At 37.4% G+C, this 21,641-nt stretch overlaps 1 protein-coding gene across 1 annotated transcript in view; it reads right to left on the reverse strand.

The window, feature by feature from the left end:
- RBL1 (RB transcriptional corepressor like 1) overlaps positions 1-21,641 on the reverse strand; it is an 83,857-nt gene that overhangs the window by 17,474 nt on the left and 44,742 nt on the right. Inside the window, exons 15-17 of the mRNA XM_007193160.3 lie at positions 18,256-18,522; positions 16,508-16,719; positions 3,235-3,411 (exon numbers count right to left, since the gene is read on the reverse strand). Coding sequence (XP_007193222.3) covers positions 3,235-3,411; positions 16,508-16,719; positions 18,256-18,522 — 656 coding nt within the window. The remainder of the gene's footprint in view (positions 1-3,234; positions 3,412-16,507; positions 16,720-18,255; positions 18,523-21,641) is intronic.

Consider the following 21,641-nt stretch of genomic DNA (forward strand, 5'->3'; position numbering starts at 1 on the left):
GGAAAAAGAATTCAGAAAAATGATAGTGAAGATGATCCAGGATCTCAGAAAAAGAACAGAGGCAAGGATAGAGAAGATGCAAGAAATGTTTAACAAAGACCTAGAAGAATTAAAGAACAAAGAAACAGAGATGAACAATACAATATCTGAAATGAAAAATACACTAGAAGGAATCAATAGCAGAATAACTGAGGCAGAAGATCGGATAAGTGACCTGGAAGACCGAATGGTATAAATCACTGCCGTAGAACAGAATAAAGAAAAAAGAATGAAGAGAAATGAGGACAGTCAAAGAGACCTCTGGGAAAACATTAAATGCATCAACATTAACATTATAGGGGTCCCGGAAGGAGAAGAGAGACAGAAAGGACTTGAGAAAATATTTGAAGAGATAACAGCTGAAAACCTCCCTAACATGGGAAAGGAAACAGTCACCCAAGTCCAGGAAGGGCAGAGAGTCCCAGGCAGGATAAACCCAAGGAAGAACACACCAAGACACAGAGTAATCAAACTGACAAAAACTAAAGAAAAAATACTAAAAGCAACAAGAGAAAAACGACAAATAACATACAAGGGAACTTGCATAAGGTTATCAGTTGACTTCTCAGCAGAAACTCTGCAGGCCAGAAGGCAGTGGCATGATGTATTTAAAGTGATGAAAGGGAAGAAACTACAACCAAGAATACTCTAACCAGCAAGGCTCTTATTCAGATTTGATGGAGAAATCAAAAGCTTTACAAATAAGCAAAAGCTAAGAGAATTCAGCACCACCCGCCCAGCTTTGCAACAAATGCTGAAGGAACTTCTCTAAGCAGAAAAGAAAAGGCTACAACTAGAAACAAGAAACTTACGAATGGAAAAGCTCACCAGGAAAGGCAAACATACAGTAAGGTAGGAAATCATCCACACGCTAATATGATATCAAAACCAGCAATTACGAGAAGGGGAGAACACAAATGCAGGATATTGGAAATGCATTTGAAATTAAGAGGCCAGCAACTTAAAACAATCTTGTTTATATATAGATTGCTATATCAAATCCTCATGGTAACCCCAAATCGAAAATCTACAATAAATACACATACAAAAAAGAAAAAGGAATCGAAACACAACACTAAAGTTAGTCATCAAATCACAAGAGAAGAGAACAAAAGAGGAAGGGAACAAGAAAAAATGTTTCGTAACTCTATGTCTCTTGATTTTTTGTATTTTCCAGCTGTTTTTTCATTTCCTCAGCTCTATATTCTAACCCATTGAGTCTTTTGGGTTGGAATTTGGTTTCCATTACAAGCTTCATTCAGTTCTTTTTGACATCTTTCGGGTCCTTTTTAAAGTGACTTGGCCTTTGTTCATAAAAAGAATTTTCCTTTATACATTGAATCATTTTAAACATATAATTGCATAATTTGAGATCAATAATTCCATTGCCTGAAATTTTTGAATATCTAACCTGCTCTAAATTTTATCTGTTGACATACTCACATTGGCTTATTTCCTTGATTGTTTTATAATTTTGGATTTTTTAGTTCTGTTTTAATAAGGATTTAATTTGTGTGAATACTGAATGGCTTCAGGGTTGAGTGTTTCATACCTCAAAGTAGTTTGCTTCTGCTGGGAGCCCCAGTGATATTATTAGCTCTGGGACAACTTTTGGTTTTGTTGTTGCTGTTATTGTTACTGTTTTGACTTTGGAGATTTTTTTTTGGCCGTGCCGTGCGTCTTGTGGGATCTTGGTTCCCTGACCAGGGATTGAACCTGCGCCCTCGGCAGTGAAAGCGCAGAGTCCTAACCCTAGAGATTCTTGGAATGGTAAAATAAATGGTGTGGTTTTAAAAGTGGAAAGAGTGATACCAATATAAAGGATTATTAGTATGGATGCCAATGTAGAATGTGACTATAAAAGGGGAGTAACTACGTGGTCTTTTTCGTGCTGTATGTTATTTAGTTGTTGTGGAATAAATGTATAAAAATCGTAACCACAGAAGGAAATATTTTTAACTCTCTGTAAGTTATAAACCCAAGGCTGCTTTTTAGGGTTTTGGTATCCTTAAGAGAAATAATAAAAATAGTAACAGCTTAAAAAAAAGATTAGTTAATAACATTTATTAATACCTGTTTTGTATAGAGATTTTAAAGAGGTAATGTGAGAAGGAAGTCACAAAGGAGTTTGAAAACATGTCCTCTGCCTCAAAAAGCTGAAAAATTAGGTTGTAACATGTACATCTGCTAGGACTGGTAGTGTGGCCAATATGATCAAGACCAAAGTTACAGATGATTGTTTCAGACATATTAGAATTTTTAAAAACAAGTAAGATATGCCATTTTATGACTTAAAATATATTGTAGCAACTAGAAAGTAGACTGCTTTTCTGAGGCAACAGAATAAATCACTGGAAAGCAATATAGTATAGAAGCTATTTTATACCAGATTCTGAATCAGGAGAACATAGGTTGTCACTTATTGTGTAACTTTGGCCAAGTTACTTTCAGCTCTGGGCCTCAGTTACTCACCTAAAATGTAACGATCATTTTACTTTAAAGTACAAGATTAGAGGTATCACGGGGTGACGGTGGAAATGGTTCTCCATTAATAGTGTGGAGAACCATTTTACTACAAATGGTCTCTAAGATCTTTTCCAATTTTTTTTACAACCAGTGAATTCTTATGAAGCGAGAAGGCTGATTATTATGAAAGTAAATGAAGGACTTCCCTGGTGGCACAGTGGTTAAGAATCCGCCTCCCAATGCAGGGAACACGGGTTTGATCCCTGGTCCAGGAAGATCCCACATACCACGGAGCAATTAAGCCATGAGCCACAACTACTGCGCATGCGCTCTAGAGCCCATAAGCTGCAACTACTGAGCCCGCGTGCCGCAACTACTGAAGCCTGCACGCCTAGAGCCTGTGCTCCACAACAAGAGAAGCCACCGCAATGAGAAGCCTGTGCACCGCAAGGAAGAGTAGCCCCCGCTCTCTGCAACTAGAGAAAGCCCGCACACAGCAACGAAGACCCAACATAGCCAAAAATAATAAATAAATAAAATAAATAAATTTATAAAATAAAAAAAAAAGAAAGTAATGAAGAGTCTATAGAAATAGATATAGTAGCTGGAATTTACCACTGTTGGCTTATAGCATTTAAGGCAAACTAACAATCAAGTGCAACAGATTTTCACCTCAGGCTTCAAATACAGGTAACTACGGCAAAGAGCTTCCCCCAACTTATACATTACCTTTGCCATGATGTAAAAGGCACAAAGGAGGAGCTGATCCAAATGTCTGTCTTTCATCAGATCAGGGCAGTGAACTAAAGTGAATTCAAAACATGTCCATATCTTCCTTCTTAACTCATTTGAAACATCCAGTTTTAAACATAAATCACGTAAGCGTACACTTGCCAAATGATAGACCTAAGATGAAAGATAGCACATTGATGCAAAAAAACAAGTAAATAATTTCTCAAATTTATGTCTTACCATGAACATGGGCTTTTAGGCCAAGATTAATAAACACCTAAGGCTGCTGATACATTAAATTACATAAAATTTTTATTTTATAGTACTAATTCACTGCTATGGCAAAAGAAAATATATTAAAACAAAATTCTCTTTGGAAAACTACCTTAAACATTTTTTTGGTAAAGATGTTATATGCTATTATTCTATGCTGTCAACTATGTAAAGTGAGAAATACTAAAATTAAATGGTTTGATTTACCAGCATCATGATCATTATGAATACATAATTTTTCAAGTGTTCAGAAGTCTCTCTCTTTTTTTGGTTCAGGTAAAATGACCAGAAAGCCTAAAATGTCACATAATACACTAAAATGTTTGACTCCAAAAATGAGTCAGAAAGCAAAATCATTTAAAAATTTCCCCAATAGTCTACATTGTTTTTATGAGCACATGAAAGGAATGTTAAGTAAACGAGATACCAGATTTTGTTGTTGTTGTTGTTTATTGAGGTATAACTGACATACAACATTACATTAGTTTCAGGTGTACAACATGATTCGACGTTTGTATATGTTGTAAAAAGGTCACCACAATAAGTCTAGTTAATATCTACACAGTTAACAGAATTTTTTTTTTCTGTGATGAGAACTTTTAAGATCTAGTCTCTTAGCAACTGTAATATGGAATACAGCATTACTAACTATAGTCACCATGCTATACATTATATCCCCATGATTTATTTATTTTATAACTTGAAGTCTGTACCTTTTGACTCCCTTCATCCATTTCACCCACCCCCTCGCCCCCTGGCAACCACTAACCTGTTCTCTGTATTTATGAGCTTGTTTTTGATTTTTAGATTCCACATATAAATATCATATAGTATTATCCTTCTCAGTCAAGTTGTTGTTTTTAAGTATGTCAGAGTAAATTCAGTTCAATGCCTTCAATCTTTCATATATAGAGTTTTTATATGAACTGATACTAATGCAAATGCCCCAAAGGTCCTGAAATATTCTAAAATGATTTCTGATCATCCAAAAAGCATTATGTTTTATCATCTTAAGAACTGGTAATCCTACTGTGATATTCCTAAACTAGACTATTCTGTGTGAACTAAGTCTTTAAATCTAAATGTTCAGGGTAAAAAAAATGAAAAAGAGTAAGGCATTCTTTATAGCAAAGTATCTTTTGAGAGGGAAAAAAATCCACAAATTAAAGCTGAAAAATGAACTTTAGCCATCCAATACACTAATCTGATAGAAAGAGAGATAAGGGTTGACTCCAAAGCCACCAGTGATTCATTTTATAACAAACTCATTTTCTGCATCCCAACCCTTTGTTTCTGGTCTTGTTGGCCAAGAGATAAACAGGAACCACTGGGGTCAGAGCAGTGGGAAAGATGCTGGAACTTTACATTCATGATAGGAGAAGATAACAGATACAGTCCTATGTAGAAGGATTAAGAAATATGTCATTAAGTAATACTTGTGGGGCTTCCCTCGTGGCGCACTGGTTGGGAGTCTGCCTGCCAATGCAGGTGACACGGGTTTGGGCCCTGGTCCGGGAGGATCCCACGTGCCGCGGAGCAGCAAAGCCCGTGTGCCCAACTGCTGAGCCTGTGCTCTGGAGCCCGCGAGCCACAACTACTGAGCTCGTGCTCTGCAGCAGGACAGGCCACCGCAATGAGAGGCCCACGCACTGTGGCGAGGAGTGGCCCCCACTCGCTGCAACTGGAGAAAAGCCCACGTGCAACAATGAGGGCCCAATGCAGCCAAAAATAAATAAATAAAATAAATAAATTTTTTTAAAAAAGTAATATTTGTTAAGTATCTTTTACAAAGCTAATCCAATGCCTTAAAGGTACACATACTCTGGAAGGCTTCTAACAAAAAATTCACAGTAAATTCTACTCAGGCATAGGATATCAGCATCACACTGAGTTCAGCATGGATAACATCTGCAATTTACTCAAGAAATGGTTATTTTGAACTCATTATAGATATGGACGTTTCAATTCCCTTTTAGGGTAAAATTTTTTTAGCTTCTAAGCAGGCTATAATTAAAAAGAAAAGGACAAGCTAGATTCTGAAATAAATTCAGAACTAAAAATTCATAAATAAAGCCTTATTTTTGTCAATCTTAGATTCATTATCAAAGGCAGCAATTTGTCATTTTGAAAATTAAAAATAGGGAATGAATGGGGAAAATACTACATTTGGAGCTCTGTTTTTAAAACAGGACTTAGGCACAAGATGTAGGCAGGAGTGGAGATGGTGGGACAGAGTAGAGAAGGCAGTGGGAGGTGGAAAAAAGGGCAAGTGTCTCAAGAATTATTCTAAGAAAGACTAGATAGATGAAATAAATTTGCATGAAGAGATAATTTGAAAAAACAAACATGAATTTCTTAAAAATTTTAAGCCTTAAACCCTAATCATAATGCTAGAAAGAAACAAAAAACAGTGCCTTTTTTTTCATTTACAATTTTTCAGAGTGGGCTAGATAGCCACTAGTTATAGGGTAGACTGGAGAGGTATCTTCCAATTCTGGGATTTATTTTAGAGAAGTGGCATGTTTGGTCACAAATATCTGATTAACATGTCTATCTTATCAGAAGCTTTATGGTGCTTATAAAAGCTTTATGGTGCTTATAAAAGCTAGGCAGGGGCTTCCCTGGTGGCGCAGTGGTTGAGAGTCTGCCTGCCAATGCAGGGGACACGGGTTCGAGCCCTGGTCTGGGAGGATCCCACATGCCGCGGAGCAACTGGCCCCGTGAGCCACAACTGCTGAGCCTGCGCGTCTGGAGCCTGTGCTCCGCAACAGGAGAGGCCGCGACGGTGAGGGGCCCGCGCACCGCGATGAGGAGTGGCCCCCGCTTGCCACAACTAGAGAAAGCCCTCGCACAGAAACGAAGACCCAACACAGCCAAAAATAAATAAATAAATAAATAAATAATTATTAAAAAAAAAAAAAAAAAAAAAAAAAGCTAGGCAGGATAAGCTGAAATTATTTCTATGTTAAATCTTTGCATTAATACTAAAATAATTTAGGCATTATAATGAGAACTGGTCAATTCGTAAAAGGTAAAAAACTAGATTTATGACAAAAATTATGTAGACTCCTAGCAGTATCCCACCAATCTTAATAATGAATCTTCAGTAACTTAAACTTATCCATAAGATCCAATGTACCTGTCCCACAATAAACTCCAATCTAAAGCAATATAACACAATGGAGTTCCTGTAAATTCCACAGGATGGCCAACTGCTTAATCAAAGTTATGTAAAACAAGCTGGCAGGAAATGGAATTAAAACTCTATGAGCCTGAGTCCAAACATAGCTCATCAAGATCATAATGTTCTTTTAGAATGTCAAATATGTTTTTAAAAAAGGCTAAAGGTACATTACCTGATACTAAAGCTAAACAAAGACACTCTAAGAAAAGAAAACTACAGACCAATATCTATTACATTGATGTGAAAATCCTCCACAAAACCCTAGCAACTGAATGGAACATAATACACTAAAAGGGTTATACACCATGACCAAGTAGGAGTTATTCATGGAATGAAAGGATAGTTTAACATATGAAAATCTATCAGTGTAATACACTACATTAACAGAATGAAGGGAAAAATGATATAATCATCTCAAAATTTGATGCAGAAAAAAAGCATTTGACAAAATTCAATACCCTTTGGTTACAAACTAGGAATAGACGGAAACTACTTCAACATAATAAATACCATATATGAAAAATCCATAGCTAAGATCACACTCAAAGTAAAACAATGAAAGCTTTTCCTCTAAGATCAGGAACAAAACAAAGATGCCCAATTTCAGTACTTCTATTCAACACCATACTAGAAGTTCTAGCCAGAGCAATTAGGCAAGAAAAAGAAATAAAAGGCATTCAAATTAGAAAAGTAGTAAAACCATCTCTGTTTGCAGATGACATGACTTTACGTGTAGGTAACCCAAAAACCCTGGAGTCCATAAAAAGTGTTAGAACTAATAAATGAATACAGCAAAGTTGCAGGATACAAAATCAACACACAAAAATCACTTTTATTCCTATACCATTAAAAATGCACAATCCAAAAATGAAATTAAGAAAATGATTCCATTTACAATAGCATGAAAAAGAATAAAATACTTGGGAATAAACTTAACCAAGGAGGCAAAAATTTGTACACTGAAAACTGCAAAGCATTGCTCAAAGAAATTAAAGAAAACATAAATAAATGGAAAGACATACTATGTTCATGGACTGGAAGACTTAATATTGTTAAGATGTCAACACTACTCCAAGCAATCTACAGATTCAATATAATCCATATTAAAATCCCAAAGTTTTTTTTTTTTTGCAGAAATAGAAAAAAGTCCATCCTAAAACTCATATGGAATGTCAAAGGACTCTGAATAGTCAAAATATTCTTGAAAAAGAAGAACAAAGTTGGACGTCTCACATTTTCTGATTTCAAGCCTTACTACAAAGTTACACTAATCAAAACTGTGGTACTGGCATGAAGACACCAATGAATAGAATACAGAGCCCAGAAATAAACCCTCACATATATAGTGATGAGTAACCTGACAAGGGTGTCAAGACCATTCAATGGAGAAAGGCAGTCTTGTCAACAAGACTTACTGAGAAAACTGGATATCCACATGCAAAAGAATGAAACTGGGTCCTTACCTTATACCATATATAAAAATTAACTCAGGGCTTCCCTGGTGGCGCAGTGGTTGAGAATCTGCCTGCTAATGCAGGGGACACGGGTTCGAGCCCTGGTCTGGGAAGATCCCACATGCCACGGAGCAGCTGGGCCCGTGTGCCACAACTACTGAGCCTGCGCGTCTGGAGCCTGTGCCCCGCAACGGGAGGGGCCGCGATAGTGAAAGGCCCACGCACCGCGATGAAGAGCGGTCCCCGCACCGCGATGAAGAGTGGCCCCCACTTGCCGCAACTAGAGAAAGCCCTCGCGCGAACCGAAGACCCAACACAGCCAAAAATAAATAAAAGATTTAAAAAAAAAAAAAAAAAATTAACTCAAAATGGATCAAAGACCTAAATGTAATTGCTAAAACTATAAAATCCTACAAGAAAACATAGGGGAAAAGCTTCATGACACTGGAATGTGCAATGATTTCTCAGATATTAAACCAAAAAGAACAAGACAGCAAAACAAAACATAGATAAATTAGACTTCATCAAATTAAAAAACTTCTGTGCGTCAAAAGACACTAATATATAACATAGTGAAAAAGCAACCCATGGAATGGGAGAAGATATTTGCAAATCATGTATCTGATAAGGAATTAATATCCCGACAATATAAAGAACTTCTACAACTCACCAATAAAAAACTCAAAAAATGGGCAAAGGACTTGAATAGACATTTCTCTGAGGAAGGTAGAAGGATTGCCAATAAGCCCATGAAAAGATGCTCAATATCACTAATCATCAGGGAAACGCGAATCAAAACTACAGTAAGGAGACAGCTTCAAGATGGTGGAGGAGTAAGACATGGAGATCACCTTCCTCCCCACAAATACATCAGAAATACATCTACATGAGGAAGAGCTCCTACAGAACACCTACTGAACGCTGGCAGAAGACCTCAGACTTCCCAAAAGGCAAGAAACTCCCCACGTACCTGCGTAGGGCAAAAGAAAAAAGAAAAAACAGAGACAAAAGAATAGGGATGGGACCTGCACCTCTGGGAGGGAGCTGTGAAGGAGGAAAAGTTTCCACACACTAGGAAGCCCCTTCACTGGCAGAGATGGCAGGTGGGAAGCTTTGGAGCCACAGAGGAGAGCGCAGCCACAGGGGTGCAGAGGGCAAAGCGGAGAGATTCCCGCATAGAGGATCAGTGCCGACCAGCACTCACCAGCCTGAGAGGCCTGTCTGCTCACCTGCCGGTGCGGGTGGGGGCGGGGAGCTGAGGCTCGGGCTTTGGAGGTCAGATCCCAGGGAGAGGACTGGGGTTAGCTGTGTGAACACAGCCTGAAGGCAGCTAGTCAGCCACAGCTACCCGGGAGGGAGTCCAGGAAAAAGTCTGGAACTGCCTAAGAGGCAAGAGACCATTGTTTCAGGGTGTGCAAGGAGAGGGGATTCAGAGCACTGCCTAAACGAACTCCAGAGATGAGCACGGGCCGCGGCTATCAGCGTGGACCCCAGAGACGGGCATGAAACGCTAAGGTTGCTGCTGCAGCCACCAAGAAGCCTGTGTGCAAGCACAGGTCACTATTCACACCTCCCCTCCCGGGAGCCTGTGCAGCCCGCCACTGCCAGGGTCCTGTGATCCAGGAACAACTTCCCCGGGAGAACACACGTTGTGCCCAGGCTGTTGCAACATTATGCTGGCCTCTGCCACCCCAGGCTTGCCCCGCATTCCATACCCCTCCCTCCCCCTGGCCTGAGGGAGCCAGAGCCCCCTAATCAGCTGCTACTTTAACCCCGTCCTGTCTGGGAGGGAAATAGATGCCCTCAGGCGACCTACACGCAGAAGTGGGGCCAAATCCAAAGCTGAACCCCAGGAGCTGTGCGAACAAAGAAGAGAAAGGGAAATCTCTCCCAGCAGCCTCAGGAGCAGTGGATTAAATCTCCACAATCAAACTGATGTACCCTGCATCTGTGGAATACCTGAATAGACACCGAATCATCCCAAAATTGAGGCAGTGGACTTTGGGAGCAACTATAGACTTGGGGTTTGCTTTCAGCATCTAATTTGTTTCTGGTTTTATGTTTATCTTAGTTTAGTATTTAGAACTTATTATCACTGGTAGATTTGTTTATTGATTTGGTTGCTCTCTTCCTTTTTTTATATATATAATTTTTTCCTTTTTCTCCTTTTGCGAGTGTGTATGTGCATGTTTCTTTATGTGATTTTTTGTCTGTATAGCTTTGCTTTTACCATTTGTCCTAGGGTTCTGTCTGTCTTTTTTTTTTTTTACTATAATTTTTAGCACTTGTTATCATTGTGGATTTGTTTTTGGTTTGGTTGCTCGCTTCTTTCTTTCTCTTTTCTTTTTTTACTTTCTAATTTTTTTATTTTTAATAATATATTTTTTATTTTTCATTTTTATAACTTTATTTTATTTCTCTTTCTTTCTTTCTTTTTTTCTCCCTTTTCTTCTGAGCCATTTGGCTGACAGGGCCTTGGTGCTATGGCCGGGTGTCCTGCCTGAGCCTCTGAGGTGGGAGAGCCAAGTTCAGGACAGTGGTCCACCAGAGACCTCCCAGCCCCACATAATATCAAATGGCGAAAGCTCTCTCAGAGATCTCCATCTCAACGTGAAGACCCAGCTCCACTCAATGACCAGCAAGCTACAGTGATGGATACCCTATGCCAAACAACTAGCAAGACAGGAACACAACCCCATCCATTAGCAGAGAGGCTGCCTAAAATCATAATAAGGTCACAGATACCCCAGAGCACACCACTGGATGTGGTCCAGCTCACCAGAAAGACAAGATCCAGCCTCATCCACCGGAACACAGGCACCGGTCCCCTCCACTAGAAAGCCTACACAACCCACTGAAGCAACCTTACCCACTGGGGAGCAGACACCAAAAACAACGAGGACTATGAACCTGCAGCCTGCGAAAAGGAGACCCCAAACACAGTAAGTTAAGCAAAATGAGAAGACAGAGAAATACACAGCAGATGAAGGAACAAGGTAAAAACTCACCAGACCAAACAAATGAAGAGGAAATGGGCAGTCTACCACAAAAAAAATTCAGAGTAATGATAGTACAGATGATCCAAAATCTTGGAAATAGAATGGAGAAAATACAAGAAACATTTAACAAGGACCTAAAAGAACTAAAGAGCAAACAAACAATGATGAACAACACAATAAATGAAATTAAAAATTCTCTAGAAGGAATCAATAGCAGAATAACTGAGGTAGAAGAACAGATAAGTGACCTGGAAGATAAAATAGTGGAAATAACTACCACAGAGCAGAATAAAGAAAAAAGAATGAAAAAAATTAAGGACCATCTCTGAGACCTCTGGGACAACACTAAACGCACCAACATTCAAATTATAGGGGTCCCAGAAGAAGAAGAGAAAAGAAAAGGGACTGAGAAAATATTTGAAGAGATTATAGTTGAAGACTTCCCTAATATGGGTAAGCAAATAGTCAATCAAGTCCAGGAAGCACAGAGTCCCACACAGGATAAATCCAAGGAGAAACACGCCAAGACACATATTAATCAAACTATCAAAAATTAAATACAAAGAAAAAATATTAAAAGCAGCAAGGGAAAAGCAACAAATAACATACAAGGGAATCCCCATAATGTTAACAGCTGATTTCTCAGCAGAAACTCTGCAAGCCAGACGGGAGTGGCAGGACATATTTAAAGTGATGAAAGAGAAAAACCTACAACCAAGATTACTCTACCCATCGAGATCTCATTCAGATTTGACGGAGCAATTAAAACCTTTACAGACAAGCAAAAGCTAAGAGAATTCAGCACCACCAAACCAGCTCTACAACAAATGCTAAAGGAACTTCCCTAGGTAGGAAACACAAGAGAAGGAAAAGACCTACAATAACAAACTCAAAACAATTAAGAAAATGGTAACAGGAACACACATATTGATAACTACCTTAAATGTAAATGGATTAAATGCTCCAACCAAAAGACATAGACTGGCTGAATGGATACAAAAACATGACCTGTATATATGCTGTCTACAAGAGACCCACTTCAGACCTAGGGACACATACAGACTGAAAGTGAGGGGATGGAAAAAGATATTCCATGCAAATGGAAATCAAAAGCAAGCTGGAGTAGCAATTCTCATATCAGATAAGATAGAGTTTAAAATAAAGAATATTACAAGAGACAAGGAAGGACACTACATAATGATCAAGGGATCAATCCAAGAAGATATAACAATTGTGAATATTTATGCACCCAACACAGGAGCACCTCAATACATAAGGCAAATGCTAACAGCCATAAAAGGGGAAATCGACAGCAACACAATAATAGTAGGAGACTTTAACACCCCACTTTCACCAATGGACAGATCATCCAAAATGAAAATAAATAAGGAAACACAAGCTTTAAATGATACATTTAATGCTCATAGAACATTTCCCAAGATAGATCATATCTTGGGTCACAAATCAAGCCTTGCTAAATTTAAGAAAATTGAAATTGTATCAAGTATCTTTTCCGACCCAATGCTATGAGACTAGACACCAATAACAGGAAAAAATTTGTGAAAAATACACACACATGGAGGCTAAACAATACACTACTAAATAACCAAGAGATCACTGAAGAAATCAAAGAGGTAATCAAAAAATACCTAGAAACAAATGACAATGAAAACACGACGACCCAAAATCTATGGGATGCAGCAAAAGCAGTTCTAAGAGGAAAGTTTATAGCAATCAATACAATCCTACCTCAAGAAACAAGAAACATCTCAAATAAACAACCTAACCTTACACCTAAAGCAATTAGAGAAAGAACAAAAAAACCTCAAAGTTAGCAGAAGGAAAGAAATAATAAAGATGAGATCAGAAATAATGAAAAAGAAATGAAGGAAAAAATAGCTAAGATCAATAAAACTAAAAGATGGTTCTTTGAGAAGATAAACAAAAATGATAAACCACTAGCCAGACTCATTAGGAAAAAAAGGGAGAAGATTCACATCAATAGAATTAGAAATGAAAAAGGAGAAGTGACAACAGACACTGCAGAAATACAAAGGATCATGAGAGATTACTAAAAGCAACTATATGTCAAAAAAATGGACAACCTGCAAGAAATGGACAAATTCTTAGAAAGGTATAACCTTCCAAGACTGAACCAGGAAGAAACAGAAAACATGAATAGACCAATCACAAGCACTGAAATTGAAACTGTGATTAAAAATCTTCCAACAAACAAAAGCCCAGGACCAAATGGACTCACAGGAGAATTCTAGCAAACATTTAGAGAAGAGCTAACACATATCCTTCTCAAACTCTTCCAAAATATAGCAGAGGGAGGAACACTCCCAGACTCATTCTCTGAGGCCACTATCACCCTGATACCAAAACCAGACAAAGATGTCACAAAAAAAGAAAACTATAGGCCAATATCACTGATGAACATAGATGCAAAAATCCTCAACAAAATACTAGCAAACAGAATCCAACAGCACATTAAAAGGAACATACACCATGATCAAGTGGGGTTTATCCCAGGAATGCAAGGATTCTTCAACATACACAAATCAATCAATGTGATAAACCATATTAACAAATTGAAGAATAAAAACCATATGATCATCTCAATAGATACAAAGAAAGCTTTTGACAAAATTCAACAGCCATTTATGATAAAAACTCTCCAGAAAGTAGGCACAGAGGGAACTTAACTCAACATAATAAAGCCATATATGACAAACCTACAGCCAACATCGTTCTCAATCGTGAAAAACGGAAACCATTTCCACTAAGATCAGGAACAAGACAAGGCTGCCCACTCTCACCACTATTATTCAACATAGTTTTGGAAGTGTTAGCCACAGCAATCAGAGAAGAAAAAGAAATAAAAGGTATCCAACTTGGAAAAAAAGAAGTAAAACAGTCACTGTTTGCAGATGACATGATACTATACATAGTGAATCCTAAAGATGCTACCAAAAAACTACTAGAGCTAATCAATGAATTTGGTAAAGCAGCAGGATATAAAATTTATGCACAGAACTCTCTTGCATTCTTATACACTAATGATGAAAAATCTGAAAGAGAAATTAAGGAAACACTCCCATTTACCACTGCAATAAAAAGAATAAAATACCTAGGAATAAACCTACCTAAGGAGACATAAGACCTGTATGCAGAAAACTATAAGACACTGATGAAAGAAATCAAAGAGGATACAAACGGATGAAGAAACATACCATGTTCTTGGACTGGAAGAATCAACATTGTGCAAATGACTATACTACCCAAAGCAATCTACAGATTCAGTGCAATCCCTATCAAACTACCACTGGCATTTTTTACAGAACTAGAACAAAAAATTTCACAATTTGCATGGGAACACAAAAGACCCCAAATAGCCAAAGCAATCTTGAGAAAGAAAAACAGAGCTGGAGGAATCAGGCTCCTTGACTTCAGACTATACTAAGAAGCTACAGTAATCAAGACAATATGGTACTGGCACAAAAACAGAAATATAGATCAATGGAACAGGATAGAAAGCCCAGAGATAAACCCACGCACCTATGGTCACCTTATCTTTAATAAAGGAGGCACGAATATACAATGGAGAAAAGACAGTCTCTTCAATAAATGGTGCTGGGAAAACTGGACAGCTACATGTAAAAGAATGAAATTAGAACACTTCCTAACACCATACACAAAAATAAACTCAAGATGGATTAAAGACCTAAACTTAAGGCCAGACACTATAAAACTCTTAGAGGAAAACATAGGCAGAACACTCCATGACATACATCACAGCAAGATCCTATTTGACCCACCTCCTAGAGAAATGGAAATAAAAACAAAAATAAACAAATGGGACCTAATGAAACTTAAAAGCTTTTGCACAGCAAAGGAAACCATAAACAAGACGAAAAGACAACCCTCAGAACGGGAGAAAATATTTGCAAATGAAGCAACTGACAAAGGATTAATCTCCAAAATATACAAGCAGCTCATGCAGCTCAATATCAAGAAAACAAACAACCCAATCCAAAAATAGGCAGAAGACCTAAATAGACATTTCTCCAAAGAAGATATACAGATTGTCAACAAACACATGAAAGGATGCTCAAAATCACTAATCATTAGAGAAATGCAAATCAAACCTACAATGAGGTTATCACCTCACACCCTTCAGAACGGCCATCATCAAAATATCTACAAACAATAAATGCTGGAGAGGGTGTGGAGAAAAGGGAACCCTCCTGCACTGCTGGTGGGAATGTAAATTGATACAACCACTATGGAGAACAGTATGGCGGTTCCTTAAAAAAGTAAAAATAGAAGTACCATATGACCCAGCAATCCCACTATTGGGCATATACCCTGAGAAAACCATAATTCAAAAAGAGTCATGTACCACAATATTCACTGCAGTTCTACTTACAACAGCCAGGACATGGAAGCAACCTAAGTGTCCATTGACAGATGAACGGATAAAGAAGATGTGGCACATATATACAACGGAATGTTACGCAGCCATAAAAAGAAACGAAATTGAGTTATTTGTAGTGAGGTGGATGGATCTAGAGACTGTCATAAAGAGTGAAGTAAGTCAGAAAGAGAAAAACACTTGTATTTCACAATATTGTGAAAAACCCTTGTATGTTGCTGGCAGGAATATAAATGGTGCAGCCACTGTGGGAAACTGTATAGCATTTTCTCAAAAATTAAATTTAGAATTACTATTCCACTTCTGTATATACCCAAAAGAATTGAAAGCAGACTTGGATACCTGTACACCAATGTTCATAGCAACACTATTCACTCACAATAACCAAAAGGTAGAAACAACCCAAATGTCCATCTATAGATGAATGGATAAACAAAATATGGTATATACATATGATGGAATATTAGTCAGCCTTAAAAAGGAAGGAAATTATGACCATGCTACAATATTGAAGAACCTTGAAAACATTATGCTAAGTGAAATAAGCCTGTCAAAAAAGAACAAACGTTATATAATTCCACTTATATGAGGTACCTAGAGTAGTCAAATTCATAGAGACAGAAAGTAGAATAATGGCTACCAGGGGCTGGGGGTGGCAGGAAGAAATGAGGAGTTACTATTTAATGGGTACAGAGTTTCAGTTTAGGAAGATGAAAAAGTCTGGAGATGGATGGTGGTGGAAGCTGCACAACAACGTGAATGTACTAATGACATTTAGCTGTACACTTAAAAATGGTTAAAATAGTAAATTTCATGTATATTTTACCACACACAAAAAAAGACGGCTAAAGCTGCCCTCTGTTACTCAATCTTTCTTGCATTGATTAAAGGAGACCTTTTTAGATGCTATAAAAACACGTACCTTTCTATAAAACAGTGCTAAGGACCCAGTTCTCTTTGGTTTGCTTATTCCAACTGAATGTACCTCTTGTGCTTTAGTCAAATGGGTCTGTTTTGGAGAAGCACCAATTAATGACTGAGCCGTAAGTGATACAGGACTCTCGACTTTGGACTCCTGAGTTGTATTCATGGAAATTGGTATCAGTGTGATCTCTCCAGCATCATTTGCAATACCTGAATGTACAAGCAAGAGTTCTTAGTTTTAGAAATGTGCCCCAGAAAAGTTGTCAATTCTTCCTTCCTTGCTTCCTTCCTCCCTCTCTCCCTCCCTTCCTTTCTTTACTATCTATCTATCTATCTATCTATCTATCTATCTATCTATCTATGCATAGGAATATGTTAGAAGAAAGCCACAAAAATAGTAATTCTAGGTTATGATACTCTTATTTTCTATTTCTGCTCTGAAACAATAAAATTATTTTCTTTTGAGCTCTAAAGGAGATGTTTTTAATCAATAAACAAAATTCTTGCTCAATGCACTTATTTGTAAAACTCAGATAAGAAAATAAAATAAGTCCTAACAAAGAGGGTTGTAAATTTATAGAATGTGAAAATTCAAAAAACAGTGCAGGCATACCTCAGAGACATTGCGAGTTTGGTTCCAGACCACTACAATAAATTGAGTATCATAATAAAGTGAGTCACATGAATTTTTTGGTTTCCTAGTGCACATAAAAATTATGTTTATGCTATATTGCAGTCTATTAAGTGTGCAATAGCATTATGTCTAAAAAACAATGTACGTACCGCAATTAAAAAATACTTTGTTGCTAAAAAATGCTAATCATCATTTGACAAAACAGGGTTGCCAGAAACCTTCAATTTGTAAAAAAAAAAAAATAGTATCTGTAAAGTGCAACAAAGCAAAGTGCAATAATACTAGGAATGCCTCTATAGGTTCAAAACAAAACAAAAGGGTGGAGCACAGAGGATCTTTAGGGCAGTGAAACTATTCTGTATAATAGTATAATGGTAGATATGTGTCATTAGACATTTATCAAAATTCATAGAATGTACAACACCAAAGAGTGAACCCTAATGCAAACTATGGACTTGGGGTGATAATGATGTGTCCATGAAAGTTCATCAATTGTAACACATGTGTCTCTGTGGTGCAGGATGTCGATGGCAAGGAAGGCCCAATTTTGCCATGAACCTAAAACTGCTCTTAGAGAAAAAAAAGTATGGGTTCAGGGACTTCCCTGGTGGCGAAGTGGTTAAGAATCTGCCTGCCAATGCAGGAGACACAGGTTTGATCCCTGGTCTGGGAAGATCCCACATGCCACGGAGCAACTAAGCCTGTGTGCCACAACTACTGAGCCTTCACTCTAGAGCCCGCAAGCCACAACTACTGAAGCCCACGTGCCCTCGAGCCCACGAGCCGCAACTACCGAGCCCTCATGCCGCAACTACTGAAGCCCGTGTGCTGCAACTACTGAAGCCTGCACGCCTAGAGCCCATGTTCCGCAACAGGAGAAGCCACCGCAATGAGAAGCCCGTGCACTGCAATGAAGAGTAGCCCCTGCTCCCTGTAACTAGAGAAAGCCCGTGCACAGCAACGAAGACCAAACGCAGCCAAAGAAAAAAAAAAGTATATAGGTTCAAGAAAAAATACTGGAATAATAAGACCATGTGATCAATCCAATAAGACATTTCTTAAATTTTCATCCAACTCAGAAAAAATATAAAATAAATGCATCAAAATGTTACCATGCAATGGGATTGTAACTTTATGTCCTGTTGTCCCTGTTACTATGGCTGTGGCCATTGTTAGAAGACTTTGCCCAGGTGAAATTGATATATTTTCAGCAGTAATGCTTGAAGAAGGAGCAATTTTCAATTTTGTTCCTTCTGTTATGATCCTGTCCATAAGCATTTCCTTTGGGGGGTCTTCCCCAAAAAGTCTTCTCTTAGCACTCCCAGCGGTAGGAGAACTGTAGCGTTCATGGACAGAAATTGGAGACAATGGTTGCGTATCTAATAAAGAGAAAAATTTATAACAGTTTGACATGTATTCCAAAATAATAAGTCAGGTTTACTCACTCATTCAACAAATAGAGATTGAGTTACTATGCTAATAACATGGCCTCTGTCCTCATGGAATAATCGAGTCTAGTGGGAGAGAGGAGAATGAAGTAAATCTTAAAATAAAATTATGAGAGCTCACCTTCCTGGTTTCTTGAACCTCTGCCTATATTAAAGAAGCAAAATATTAAGGGTAAAGTAGAAGGTGAGAGGTAGAATGTGGTGACTGCTAAATTTCAAAAGTAGTCCAACTAGCTTCTGTCTCCAAATCTTATCTAGTAAATAACTCCTGATTAGAAGGAAAAATCAGTGATTTGGTTCACAATTTTGCCTTCGCCACATGCCCACACTTCAAATAGTTTAAGGCAGTAGCTGTGGCTTTCTAATTTAGTAGAGGTAGAATCATCTTTTATAAGTCCACTAGAAGATAAAGATGAGTAGAAGTGTTATGACTCTGCTTAACTTGCCTTAATCTGAGGCATTAGTGTGTTAATCAAAAAGAAAGTAAGGTATGGATTAAACCTCTTTTCCAGTGCTATCCTTCTACAGAAACTGCTCTCCTTTCCATCTCCACTAGGTGCAAAGCCTCTCCTAGCCAATCCTACATCTTTTCCCACCATTTTCCCCCTACTTCCCTCAACCCACTGTTTCTTTACAGGTATATAACATGTTTTTAAAGTAAAAATATTTCACTAATTATTTTTACAATTACTAGATAATTAGATAGCCATGTCATCTATTTTCAAAACATGTTTAAAAGGTATAAAAATTACCTCTGGCAATAATTTGATAGCTCTCTGTATTACTGAGGTAAGTGGGGAATAGTCATGGTTTAATAAAAATCTCTCCATAATTCTGGAGGTTAAAAAAGCAGCTCTGACTTCCAGTCTTAGTAAAAAAAGTGGAAAGTTCTATTGTAGCTCCCATTACCCCTTAGCAGAAGTCTACCTGGATACCTTATATCTAAGAAAACCAATGCAGCCCTTGAATCTGACTTGGAATGTTCAGAGCTGACATTTCAAGGGAAAACTCATGTTATAGCCATGAAGTTAGCTGCAAGACCCTTGAAATGATTCTCTGCCTAGCACAGTACTGGAAAAGCTGCAGTAGACAATAAAAATTTAACAAATATATAAGTTAATAAATTGTCTTTTTTCTCCCAGAGTAAAGGCTCAATATTATTGTTTTCTAAGGATTTTCCATTATTTGATTCTCTTGCCTGAACCCCTATAAGAAAATACCTTTTTCTTCTAATTATAAAAATAATATATCACCTGAATGTTCACAGCAGCGTTATTCATAAAAGACAAGTGGAAATAATCCAAATGTCCATTAACAAACGAATGAACAAACAATATACAGTATATCCATACAATGAAAAATTATTCAGCGTAATGAAGTGTTGACACATGCGACAACATATATATACCTTGAAAACATGATAAGTAAAAGAAGCCAATCACAAAGGTCACATATTATATAATTCCATTTATATGAAATGTCCAGAACAGGAAGATCCATAGAGACAAAGAATAGATTAGTAGTTCCAGGGTCTTGGTAGAGAAGGAAATAGAGAGCGATTACTATTGGATACAGGTTTTTTTGGAGGGGTGATAAAAATGTTCTGGAATTAGATAATGGTGATAGTTGTATAGTCTTGTGAATATACTGAATTGTATATTTTAAAAGGGTGAATTTTATGGGATGTGAATTATATCTCAATTTTTAAAGGCTCACTGAAAAAACTCAAATGATACCAAAAAACTGTAATGAAAAAGGTAACACTCAAAATTCCACCACCAGGACAGAATTACATTTTAGTGACCATTTCTTCATGATCTTAGTTCTGAGATCTCTAGCTAGGCTGCAAACACACACACACACACACATATAACATATATTATATATATATAATATATATTATATACACATACACATTATAGTCAGATACACACACATGCATACGCACAGAGTTCATGCTTTGTACAGTTAAAGTATGCATGAGTTTCAGTTACCATAGCATAAATTAACAACAGCCTTAACAAAAAGGTTCAGATTTCAGTTGCCATGGTATATTAACTGTGAGTAACTGCATAAACTACAAACTTTTCCCATGAGGATTTACATAAATCATTGTGTGAAAAATAGATGTGCATCATGATCAGTGACCAATCCTGTTACTTCTTTCAAAGTCTGTTGGTGATTGGTCAGGGCAAATCTGCTGGTTCAATTCATGCAGGCAGCAAAGCATATGGTTATGTTGTCTCCTTATTTCCCAGTGATAAACCCGCATTTTACAAAATAGACAAATGAAAATAGACAAATGAAGAGGGAATGGCCCCCCCATAAAAGTGAAAGTCCAACAAAGAAATGAAAAGTGATAATGCTGAAAGTGAAATTAAAATTGTTACTGAAGTTATAGAAGAAATAGCTGACCCTAGGAATGTTGACGCTGCTGCTATTCAAGAGATTAGATATACAGCCAGAAGAACTGTGTGAAGATGAGACTTATTGATATAAATGCGAAAAGTTGTTAAGATGAATAGGATGAAGACATCCAACAGGAAGTTATGATGGCAAAAAACTTCACTTTAAAGGAACTCTCAGAAATATTTCACAACACTGAAACCACAAAGGATAAAATGTTAAGAGCTGGTCCAAACTTAGAAAGAAACATGACAGTTCACCAAGGCACAGGAAAGAAGCTCACTCAGTATTGTAAGTTATTTAAGAAAGTGGCAAGCACCATGTAAACGATTCTTTATGACTTTTTTAAAAACAAAACATTTTCATTCTCAATGTTTCCAATGTTTTAAATTGTAGTGTACTAAGTAAATATTTTTACTATTTTTAAATTTGTTTAAATATTAATAATTGACAGTAAGAGAGTTTTTAGGTTTGACAAGATTTTTAAAGGTCATAAAATAATCCTAATTATTCCCCTTGCTTAATGAAGATTGTTTTGCATGCACAGCGTGCACATTTTTATGACCTTATACTACATGTAAAGCAAGACACACACACACAATTATAGTCCAAAAGTGGGTCTTGAGCTACCTTGCTATGTAACC

Source organism: Balaenoptera acutorostrata, chromosome 15 (assembly GCF_949987535.1).
Source record: "Balaenoptera acutorostrata chromosome 15, mBalAcu1.1, whole genome shotgun sequence".
Taxonomy (NCBI): domain Eukaryota; kingdom Metazoa; phylum Chordata; class Mammalia; order Artiodactyla; family Balaenopteridae; genus Balaenoptera; species Balaenoptera acutorostrata.